Genomic DNA, 12520 nt, shown 5'->3' with positions numbered 1-12520 from the left:
CGCCTGACTTCTAATCCACATCTAATTTTATAACTGCTCTAGCAGCATGGTGTTTCATTGATTGAAACAAAAAGAAGGGAGCCGAATATTGAGAAGTCGTTCTTTTCAAAGAGCCATAAGTCCCACAGCAGCTGATGGACGCTGTATTGAGAAAATAAAACCAACATCAAATAGTTTTTCTCTTTCGTTGTATACTTTTAGTGTGGGACAGATGCATCCGTCTCCAATATTGTCCACACCTGTCTCCATCTAAACACAGCAGTGCGCTCTTAAACGCACGGCGGGAAGCAAAGGGAAAATGACGTTAAACGAAGTGCTTGGCTCCATTTACTCCGAGGGGAAATCTCCCAAGCAAAGTCTGTGTAGTTCGTCTGCCATGATTATGAAGCATGCGCCTGACTTCGTGTTGCCTAAAATGCATTAATAAATTATGGTTTTTCGGTAATTAAAAAATTATCATTTAACCGCTTACCGTTACATCCCTAGTCCATTAACAAGTAAAAAGTCAAGAGCGGTCACGGAATGTGCTTGCCGCCGATGATGGTCAGATTTTAGGGCTTTACGGCAAATCACAAGGGCAGTTGTGGCTTTTGCCGCGGTTAAATTTGAGCCCTGTAACCAGTATTACAGATAATTCCCACCAATAGAATGATATTGGTGTAGATTTCAATGATTCTAATCCACATTTAATTGTATAACTGCTCTAGCAGCATGGCGTTTCATTGATTGAAACAAAAAGAAGGGAGCCGAATATTGAGAAGTCGTTCTTTTCAAAGAGCCATAAATCCCACAACAGCTGATGGACGCTGTATTGACAAAATTAAACCAACATCAAATAGTTTTTGTCTTTCGTTGTATACTTTTAGTGTGGGACAGATGCGTCCGTCTCCAATATTGTCCACACCTGTCTCCATCCAAACACAGCAGAGCGCTCTTAAACGCACAGCGGGAAGCAAAGAGAAAATGACGTTAAACCAAGCGCTTGGCTCCGTTTACACCGAGGGGAAATCTCCTGAGCAAAGTCCGTGTAGTTCGTCTTCCATGATTATCAAGCATGCGCCTGACTTCGTGTTGCCTAAAATGCATTAATAAATGACGGTTTTTCAGTAATAAAAAAATTATCATTTAACCGTTTACCATTACATCCCTAGTCCATTAACAAGTAAAAAGTCAAGAGCGGTCCCGGAATGTGCTTGCCGCTGATGATGGTCAGTATTTAGGGCTTTACGGCAAGTCACAAGGGCAGTCGCGGCTTTTGCCGCGGTAAAATTCGAGCCCTGTGACCAGTATTACAGATAATTCCCACCAATAGAATGATATTGGTGCAGATTTCAATGATTCTAATCCACATTTAATTGTATAACTGCTCTAGCAGCATGGTGTTTCATTGATTGAAACAAAAAAGGGATCAAAATATTGAGAAGTAGTTATTTTCAAAGAGCCATAAATCCCACAGCAGCTGATGAACGCTGTATTGAGAAAATAAAAGCAACATCAAATAGTTTTTCTCCTTTGTTGTATACTTTTAGTGTGGGACAGATGCGTCCGTCTCCAATATTGTCCCCACCTGTCTCCATCTAAACACAGCAGTGCGCTCTTAAACGCACGGCGGGAAGCGAGGAAAAATGACGTTAAACCAAGCGCTTGGCTCCATTTACTCCGAGGGGAAATCTCCCGAGCAAAGTCCGTGTAGTTAGTCTGCCATGATTATCAAGCATGCGCCTGACTTCGTGTTGCCTAAAATGCATTAATAAGTGACGTTTTTTTGGTAATTAAAAAATGAGGCGGTATTACTAATTTTATCGTGAATTATCATTTAACCGTTTACCGTTACATCCCTAGTCCATTAACAAGTAAAAAGTCAAGGGCGGTCACGGCATATTCTTGCCGTCAATTTTTTAGGGCTTTACGGCAAGTCACAAGGGCGGTCGCGGCTTTTGCCGTGGTTTCCGTGGTTAAATTCGAGCCCTGAAATCAGTATTACAGATAATTCCCACCAATAGAATGATATTGTGCAGATTTCAATGATTCTAATCCACATTTAATTGTATTACTGCTCTAGCAGCGTGGTGTTTCATTGATTGAAACAAAAAAGGGATCCAAATATTGAGAAGTAGTTATTTTCAAAGAGCCATAAATCCCACAGCAGCTGATGGACGCTGTATTGAGAAAATAAAACCAACATCAAATAGTTTTTCTCTTTCGTTGTATACTTTTAGTGTGGGACAGATGCGTCCGTCTCCAATATTGTCCCCACCTGTCTCCATCTAAACACAGCAGTGCGCTCTTAAACGCATGGCGGGAAGCGAGGAAAAATGACGTTAAACCAAGCGCTTGGCTCCATTTACTCCGAGGGGAAATCTCCCGAGCAAAGTCCGTGTAGTTAGTCTGCCATGATTATCAAGCATGCGCCTGACTTCGTGTTGCCTAAAATGCATTAATAAGTGACGTTTTTTTGGTAATTAAAAAATGAGGCGGTATTACTAATTTTATCGTGAATTATCATTTAACCGTTTACCGTTACATCCCTAGTCCATTAACAAGTAAAAAGTCAAGGGCGGTCACGGCATATTCTTGCCGTCAATTTTTTAGGGCTTTACGGCAAGTCACAAGGGCGGTCGCGGCTTTTGCCGTGGTTTCCGTGGTTAAATTCGAGCCCTGAAATCAGTATTACAGATAATTCCCACCAATAGAATGATATTGTGCAGATTTCAATGATTCTAATCCACATTTAATTGTATTACTGCTCTAGCAGCATGGTGTTTCATTGATTGAAACAAAAAAGGGATCCAAATATTGAGAAGTAGTTATTTTCAAAGAGCCATAAATCCCACAGCAGCTGATGGACGCTGTATTGAGAAAATAAAACCAACATCAAATAGTTTTTCTCTTTCGTTGTATACTTTTAGTGTGGGACAGATTCGTCCGTCTCCAATATTGTCCACACCTGTCTCCATCTAAACACAGCAGTGCGCTCTTAAACGCACGGCGGGAAGCGCTTGGCTCCATTTACTCCGAGGGGAAATCTCCCGAGCAAAGTCTGTGTAGTTCGTCTGCCATGATTATGAAGCATGCGCCTGACTTCGTGTTGCCTAAAATGCATTAATAAATTACGTTTTTTCGGTAATTAAAAAATTATTATTTAACCGTTTACCATTACATCCCTAGTCCATTAACAAATAAAAAGTCAAGAGCGGTCACGGAATGTGCTTGCCGCCGATGATGGTCAGTTTTTAGGGCTTTACGGCAAGTCACAAGGGCAGTCGCGGCTTTTGCCGCGGTTAAATTTGAGCCCTGTAATCAGTATTACAGATAATTCCCACCAATAGAATGATATTGGTGCAGATTTCAATGACTCTAATCCACATCTAATTGTATAACTGCTCTAGCAGCATGGTGTTTCATTGATTGAAACAAAAAGAAGGGAGCCGAATATTGAGAAGTCGTTCTTTTCAAAGAGCCATCAATCCCACAGCAGCTGATGGACGCTGTATTGATAAAATAAAAGCAACATCAAATAGTTTTTCTCCTCCGTTGTATACTTTTAATGTGAGACAGATGCGTCCGTCTCCAATATTGTCCACACCTGTCTCCATCCAAACACAGCAGAGCGCTCTTAAACGCACGGCGGAAAGCAAAGGGAAAATGACGTTAAACCAAGCGCTTGGCTCCGTTTACACCGAGGGGAAATCTCCCGAGCAAAGTCCGTGTAGTTCGTCTGCCATGATTATCAAGCATGCGCCTGACTTCTAATCCACATCTAATTGTATAACTGCTCTAGCAGCATGGTGTTTCATTGATTGAAACAAAAAGAAGGGAGCCGAATATTGAGAAGTAGTTCTTTTCAAAGAGCCATAAATCCCACTGCAGCTGATGGACGCTGTATTGAGAAAATAAAAGCAACATCAAATAGTTTTTCTCTTTCTTTGTATAATTTTAGTGTGGGACAGATGCGTCCGTCTCCAATATTGTCCACACCTGTCTCCATCCAAACACAGCAGAGGGAAAATGACGTTAAACCATAAATCCCATCTCCGACTTTCCAGAAAAATGGAGGATGCCAGTTGGGATACATTGCGAATGTCAAACGTGTCATTTTACAACAGTGTTTATTTGTTATTTTCAGACCCTTTTGTTATCGATGAAGTGGACGATCATCCCAGCACTCGCTGGGCCGGCCGCGCGCCACGTTCCTCGGACCCCGGCCAATCGCAACCTAAAGGCTCTCCCAGGAAAAAGAAGAAGAGGAAGAAGAAAGAGAAGCAAGACGTAGCCGAGGACGCGGGACGAGGTAAAAACAGAAAGGCAAAGCACAGCAGCAGGGACTGCAGGGTAGAAAAGCGAGAGATGAAGGTGCGGGACCTGGGACTCGGGTTCGACTCGGACGAGATCGTCCTCTTCAAGTTTTGCGTGGGCACCTGTCAGTCTTCCAGGACGAACTACGACCTGGCGCTGAAAGCCCTCCTGGAGAACGGCTCGCTCCCGCGACGCACCTCCCGCAAGGTCAGCAGCCACCCTTGTTGCCGACCCGACCGCTACGAGCCCGTGTCCTTCATGGACGCCCAGACCACATGGAGGACCATCCAGTCCCTATCCGCTGCCAGCTGCACCTGTATGGGCTGAGGGAGCTACCAGAAGATACAGGAAATGATTGGTTTCTCTTTTTGGGCGCAGCCAAGGACCAGAGGAGGCCATCACGGAGCCACAGTGTGGAGTCATTGTTACGTCCTCAAAGAGAACACTTGTTTCTGTGGACTAGGTGAACGTGTGACTGCTTCGCGTCACCTCGCGTGACACCCAGAGTGTCGACTCTGTGTTTATCTTGGAAAAGCAGCAAACAGACTGCTAAACGTTCAATATTTACTACTCACGCCGATGCCAGCTCTTCCCAGAAGTTCAATAACAAGTAAATGGGTTCAACGTTCAAGTGAGCCCAGCCAAATGGATGCCATGCATCTTCACGTATTACTGTATAAAAGTAAAATATATTTATTTCTGATAAGTTATTTATTTATTATAGCTTCGTATGAGAGCTGTTCCAGTCAACTCTGTATCGTGGATGTATATCTATTTATTGCCAAATGTCTGCTCCCATACGCTACATGAAGTTTGTTTCAGCCTGGTCATGAAGCGCCTCAAAAAACTCAGACCGAGCACCTGATACGGAACCTTCATTCTGCTTCTATTCTAGAGAGAACCAAAAACACCTTGATAGAGTTTGAAAATTCACCACAAACTGACGTCCAGTGGATTGACATTGTGTGCATAATAAATATATTTACTTTACAGTACCTCACATACTTGAGTCTGATGATTGATTGCTGTTGTGGCAGATGTTGACTCACCAGCCCTAACAACTACACTGGAAACATGCAATCATGTGTACACATCTGAACTTGTTCATTTAATTTCTCCTTTTAATTTGCATCTTTTTTTCAAACAAGACCCATTCCCTACTTTTGCCCAGATGAGGTATTTTTTAACAATAATAATGTTTTTTTTTGTTCTACTTCCGGTACCACTTACGGTTTTTATATTTCATCCTCCCGTTTACCTGTTTGTCACTCTCAGTCCAAGTCGATGTCGACCAGCTTTTTTTGGGGAAAAAAATATTTTTATTTGCTTCTTTTTTTTCAAAGAAGGGCCATTCCCCACTTTTTCCCAGATTAGGTATTTTTAGCAATAATTTTTTTTTTTGTCGTACTTCCGGTCCTACGTCCGGTTTTTATAATTCATCTATCTTTTTACCTGTTTGTCACTCTCAGTCCAACTCGATGTCGACCAGCTTTTTTATTTTTGGGAACAAATTATTTTAATTAGCATATTTTATTCAAAGAAGGCCCATTCCCCACTTTTGCCTAGATTAGGTATTTTTAACGATAATAATAGGTTTTTTTTGGTGGTACTTCCGGTACGACTTCCGGTTTTTGTAATTCATCTTCCTGTTTACCTGTTTGTCACTCTCAGTCCAACTCGATATCGACCAGCTTTTTTTTGGGAACAAATGATTTTAATCAGCATTTTTTTTTTTCAAAGAAGGCCCATTACCTACTTTTGCCCAGATGAGGTATTTTTAACAATAATAATGTTTTTTTTTGTTCTACTTCTGGTACCACTTACGGTTTTTATATTTCATCCTCCCGTTTACCTGTTTGTCACTCTCAGTCCAAGTCAATGTCGACCAGCTTTTTTTTGGGAAAAAAATATTTTTATTTGCTTCTTTTTTTTTCAAAAAAGGGCCATTCCCCACTTTTTTCCCAGATTAGGTATTTTTAGCGATAATATTTTTTTTTGTCGTACTTCCGGTCCTACTTCCGGTTTTTATAATTCATCTATCTTTTTACCTGTTTGTCACTCTCAGTCCAACTCGATGTCGACCAGCTTTTTTATTTTTGGGAACAAATGATTTTAATTAGCATATTTTATTCAAAGAAGGCCCATTCCCCACTTTTGCCTAGATTAGGTATTTTTAACGATAATAATAGGTTTTTTTTGGGTGGTACTTCCGGTACCACTTCCGGTTTTTATAATTAATCTATGTTTTTACCTGTTTGTCACTCTCAGTCCAACTCGATGTCGACCAGCTTTTTTTTGGGAAAACAATATTTTAATTTGCTTATTTTTTTCAAAGAAGGGCCATTCCCCACTTTTGCCCAGATTAGGTATTTTTAGCGATAATAATATATTTTTTTTGTCATACTTTCGGTACAACTTCCGGTTTTTATAATTCATCTATCTTTTTACCTGTTTGTCACTCTCAGTCCAACTCGATGTCGACCAGCTTTTTTTTGGGAACAAATGATTTTAATCAGCATCTTTTTTTCAAAGAAGACCCATTCCCTACTTTTACCCAGATTAGGTATTTTTAACGATAATAATAATTGTTTTGTTTTTTTTGTACTTCCTGTACTACTTCCGGTTTTTATCATTCATCTTCCTGTTTACCTGTTTTGAACTCTCAGTCCAACTCGATGTCGACCAGCTTTTTTTTGGGAAGAAATTATTTTAATTTGCATATTTTTTTCAAAGAAGACCCATTCCCCACTTTTGCCCAGAATAGTTATTTTTAACGATAATAATAGTTGTTTTTTTATGTACTTCCGGCACTACTTCCGGTTTGTATAATTCATCTTCCTGTTTACCTGTTTGTCACTCTCAGTCCAACTCGATGTCGACCAGCTTTTTTTTGGGAACAAATTATTTTAATTTGCATCTTTTTTTCAAAGAAGGCTCATTTCCCACTTTTGCCCAGATTAGGTATTTTTAACGATAATAATAGTTTTTTTTTTGTGGTACTTCCGGTAAGACTTTCGGTTTTTATAATTAATCTTCCTGTTTAGCTGTTTGTCACTCTCAGTCCAACTCGATGTCGACCAGCTTTTTTGGGGAACAAATGATTTTAATTTGCATCTTTTTGTCAAACAAGGCCCATTCCCCACTTTTGCCCAAATGGTATTTTTAACGATAATAGGGTTGTTGTTTTTTTGAGGTACTTCCGGATTTTATAATTAATCTTCCTGTTTACCTGTTTGTCACTCTCAGTCCAACTCGATGTCAACCATCTTTTTTTTGGGAACAAATTATTTTAATTTGCATCTTTTTTTCAAAGAAGACCCATTCCCCACTTTTGCACAGAATAGTTATTTTTAACGATAATAATAGTTTTTTTTTTTAATGTACTTCCGGTACTACTTCCGGTTTGTTTAATTAATCTTCCTGTTTACGTGTTTGTCACTCTCAGTCCAACTCGGTGTCGACCAGCTTTTTTGGGAACAAATTATTTTAATTTGATATATTCTGGCACTGTTGTTGTGTATTTTAATCCTATATTTGTGATGTTGGACGAGAAAGAGCACTGGAAATGTAGCCCGCTACATTAGCATCTCGAACTAGCTAGTTAGTTAGTTAGCTAGTTAGTTCTTGTCACGTGACACAGTTAAAAAGGTAAAGTGGCTCTCTTTATATTTTCCTAACAGCAGTATGTTGAAATGTGGACTGCACAATTTGACTTTGTAAGGAATTATTTAAATTGTGGCATTGTAACATACAGTACACATTACCATACATATTTCTGCTTACATAACTACAAGTAATAAGGTTCGCTGTCAGCTTTAACTCGTTTTTTTTGTGTTCTAGCCCCCTCTGCTGGTGCATGACAGGTAGGTCACTCACTGGAAATAATGAGCTCATCAGTGTCATTTTATTTCTCTGCACAAAAACCACATGTCATTCAACACATTTTTTTTCCTCACAGCAGTATCAAAATACACGCAAGTATGTGATATAAAACATGAATTAAGTTGTATACATTCACTTGTCCTTGCATCACTTTTATGTGGCACATAGCAGCATGTCCTTTAAAAAGTACACCTCGACACCATCATGCATTGTGTTTATAAACAAAAGCACATATATCTACATTTGAAGACAATATTGTACCCATGGGGTATATGTAGTAATCGTGTTATGTATACTTTTCCTTGCTTGGAAAATGGCACGGCAGAATTTTAATGCACTGTGTTTGTTTATGGACCTGCAGCTCATGTTTACGGTTCTAAAACAGACCAACCCTGAAGTGACACCGGAATCAAAACACCGCCATGTGCTGGTATGGCCCTCTTTCCATGTTGTTCTTTTTTTCAAATACACAAGCTGATAAGATGTTTTATGGGGGTCAGTGTTGTTAGACAGGCTGTCAAAAAAAAGAAAAATATGGCAAAATTTAAAAAGCACACCATTATAGATTTGTTGTGCCAGCAGGTTTAACTATTGACGTCATAATAATAGAATATTAGTCACAGTTTGTTGAAATATATCCATGGGCCGAACCATTACATACACACTTCCACTCAATCTAAAAAGATTCAATAGCCCCTATACTTACACTCACTTATCACAACATTGGCTACACCTGCACAGACCAATGACAACCAAAACGAGCTGTATCAAAACAACAATACTTAGTTTATTGTTACTGCATCATGCTAGGGATGGAGCTGTGGTTTAACTGGGTTGCATACGACGTCACGTCCGTTTTTCTTCTTAATTGAGACGACAGTCGAGCAGCGTGAGCGTAGCATTAAAACAAGTGAGAGCGAGTGTCGAGTTTGGGCAGAAAGTGTCGTATTGCTGTTCTGTTCTTGGGTGTTCCAGTCGTTCGAATAGAGAGAGTCCCGAAAAAAGTGGTAATAAAGTCAGGGAAAACTGCTAAAGTGCACTGAAAATTAAAAATAGCACTTTCATCATCTTGTGGAATACAATCGGACCATGCTCGTGTCTGCGGTGATCACTTTGGAAAATGTTTGTATGAACATTTGATTTGTTTGAGAAACTTCCTGTGATGCAATCCAGTTTATTCTCTACACTATTAGTAGTGTTTGAGAGCAGAGCTAAACATAAAGAATGGACAAGAGATGGCATTAGTTTGTGTTATTTTGTGGTTGCTATGTCTAAATATAACTAGAGGACCTGCTTGTGCAAATAAACGAACGTCATGTTAAGTCTTAGTAATAAATATTGGGATTGTTGGTCCAATCCACCGTATTTTTTTTGTCCATGTTCATAACAAAAACTAAAACTTAGTTGTTGTTGTACAGGAAAGACAAGTGTTTTATTCTACACGGATGACCACATTATAGCGTCTTTGGTGATATTTGTTAGCGTCAATAAAATATCCTTCTTAGTATTAGTAAAGTAGATGAATGAATCTCAACAGCATATACTGAATCTTCATATGGCTCGCAAACATTGCTGAACAACAGGGACATCTACAGCTAAATAATGAGACAAAATATCAACTTCACAGCATAAAAACAACTGCAGACATGAATTGTAGATGACACTAATATTTGTAGCAGGAAATCAACTGCAAACAAACTCATCCTTTTTCTCATTGGCGTCACGATCACAGCAGCACTCCTTATGTCAATCAAATACGTTACTTAGCAATACACCGATAAGTCCAACTTTGTCTTTCACCCTTTAATGTTTAATGTATGGACCCCTCAGATGTAAAGACATGATGTGCCTCTAATCTTTTCTTCTCTAAATCCTTGTAAGTGTCAAAGGAAGTGAGCAGTAACGTCTACTTCGGTGATGATGAATGGTTTAAATATTTCAAAAATGATTTGACGTAAGGGTGTGTAAATGCACTCCATCTTATTTTAAATATTTTTCCAGATGATATAGTTGTCTCCAAACCTTTCAAAATCAACCCAAATATGCACTGATGCAGGTAAATAAACAGGACTCCAGAGTCTAGACCAGGGGTCGGGAACCTTTTTGGCTGAGAGAGCCATGAAAGCCAAATATTTTAAAATGTACCGTATACTACCAAATAAACGCCCTTGTGCAAATAACCGCCCATGTCCTAATAGCCGCCCGGGGTCTGACCCCATTTTGTGAATTAACCGCCTCTTCCTAATAACCGCCCATGTCCAAATAGCCGCCCATGGGCTGTTATTTGCATAATTTGGATTAAAATCATATTGATTTCCTTAAACCCAATTTATAAGCTAAAAGGAAAAGCAAAGGTGCAATAATTCTGGTCATTACGGTAACAGCAGACGTTACGTGGGGATTCTGGGTAATCAACATACTGCAATGGGTCACCGCATATAGCGTAACACACACTCAACGACAACAACAAACCCACGAGGAAAAGTTTCAGCATGGCAAGTAGCAGTGAGTTGAATGAACAGGATACCGGTACACCACAACTGATGGACGGGAATACTTTAAGGGGGAAGAAGAACAGAAAGTTTGACTTAAAGTTCAAGCTAGCGGTTGTGAAGTATGCGGAGCAGAATTCTTGTTTGGCAGCGGCCAGGCAGTTTAAAGTTGACCCAAAACGTGTACGAGAATGGAAACAAAAAAAGGGAGAACTACTATCTCAGTCGGCAATCGATGGAAAACGGGCTCGCTTATCTGGTGGAGGTAGGAAGAAAGTGAGCGACGAGCTTGATGCTAATTTGTGTCAGTGGATACATCACGTATGCTTCTTTATTTAAAACTTGGAGTACTGTAGCCTTTATTTTATTTAAGTGACAGTATAATTGTTCTGTTTTGATGGTGGGTTTTATACTTGAGTACGTGGTACCATAATTTTATTTTTCCCGGTAGGCTGCTTTATTTAAAAAGTTTATTTATTTTTAGTATTGGTATTCTATTTGACAATTGTTGCACTCCTGCCATGTTGAGGCCTTGTTGATCTCTTGTCTTTTGATAGCCTACCTCATGTTGATCTCTTGTTTTTTTCTTTGTATGTTTACAATAGCTTTTACATTTAAAGTTTTTTGTACGAAAAAAAAACTACTGGACAGTAACCATTGTAACCAAATAATGGCCTGGTGCAGGTTGGTGCAAAAATAAATAAAAGCCTTGTGCAAATAACCGCCCATGTCCTAATAGCCGCCCGGGGTCTGACCCCATTTTGTGAAATAAACGCCCGGGCTACTATTTGGTAATATACGGTATTTCCGTGAGAGCCATATAATATTTTTTAACACTGGATACGACTAAATGTGTGCATTTTTAAGTAAGACCAACATTTTTTGAGTATAATGAGTCTCTTCTTCTTTTTAATAACATTGTTATTCTGAAGTGAAGTGAAGTGAAGTGAATTACATTTATATAGCGCTTTTTCTCAAGCGACTCAAAGCGCTTTACATAGTGAAACCCAATATCTAAGTTACATTTAAACCAGTGTGGGTGGCACTGGGAGCAAGTGGGTAAAGTGTCTTGCCCAAGGACACAATGGCAGTGACTAGGATGGCGGAAGCGGGGATCGAACCTGGAACCCTCAAGTTGCTGGCACGGCCACTCTACCAACCGAGCTATACCGCAGTCTTAAGCTAACCAATAATGAATAAAATAGTTCTTACCATAAATGCGACTTCTTGAACAGGCGCGGTAGAAAACGGATGGATGGATTAAAATGCATGAGAATGTTTTATATGTTGAACGTTATTTTTCACACGGTGATTACCAGCGGAATTATTCATTACTTATCGCTGTGTTTTCCAACCACTGTGCCGCGAGATACAGTCTGGTGTGCCGTGGGAGATTATATAATTTCACCAGTGACGTGCAGTCACTAGAGGATCATGGAAAGAAAAAAAAAATGTAAAAAGAAAACATTTTTATTAAATTGTTATATGTATTCAGTGATTATACTATAAAGTTATTTTCCATTTAACTTCACCAGTTTTAGATTATTTTTTATTTAAAATCGCTGAATTTTCACATTTGCCGTTCAAATACTGAGAAGAGACGGTGCGGTGAACAGCAGCCAGTTGAGGCACGTCACTCAGTGCCTCAACATGGATTGCGGACTCGGCTAACTGCTGGCCTGCTGTGCAGTGAGACTGTATTGCTATATGAATTATATTATACATTTCCATAGTTTAGTTAGCTGAGGTATATAATGTACAGTGTATTTTGTCAACAACTGCATGTGTGTAACGTATTTCTTGTGCTGAGCGATCATAAAACGGCTGCAAAAGACGCACTGGCTGAGGCT

General features: G+C 39.5%; 1 protein-coding gene across 1 annotated transcript in view; it reads left to right on the top strand.

Moving 5' to 3' along the window:
- artnb (artemin b) overlaps nt 1–5260 on the top strand; it is a 134377-nt gene extending 129117 nt beyond the window's left edge. Inside the window, exon 6 of the mRNA XM_061929821.2 lies at nt 4127–5260. Coding sequence (XP_061785805.2) covers nt 4127–4623 — 497 coding nt within the window. The 3' untranslated portion in view covers nt 4624–5260. The remainder of the gene's footprint in view (nt 1–4126) is intronic.
- The last annotated feature ends 7260 nt before the right edge of the window (nt 5261–12520 follow it).

This window comes from Nerophis lumbriciformis, linkage group LG03 (assembly GCF_033978685.3).
Source record: "Nerophis lumbriciformis linkage group LG03, RoL_Nlum_v2.1, whole genome shotgun sequence".
Taxonomy (NCBI): Eukaryota; Metazoa; Chordata; class Actinopteri; order Syngnathiformes; family Syngnathidae; genus Nerophis; species Nerophis lumbriciformis.
The sequence above is the reverse complement of the archived record's forward strand: the minus strand, read 5'-3'. Positions and strand labels throughout refer to the sequence as shown.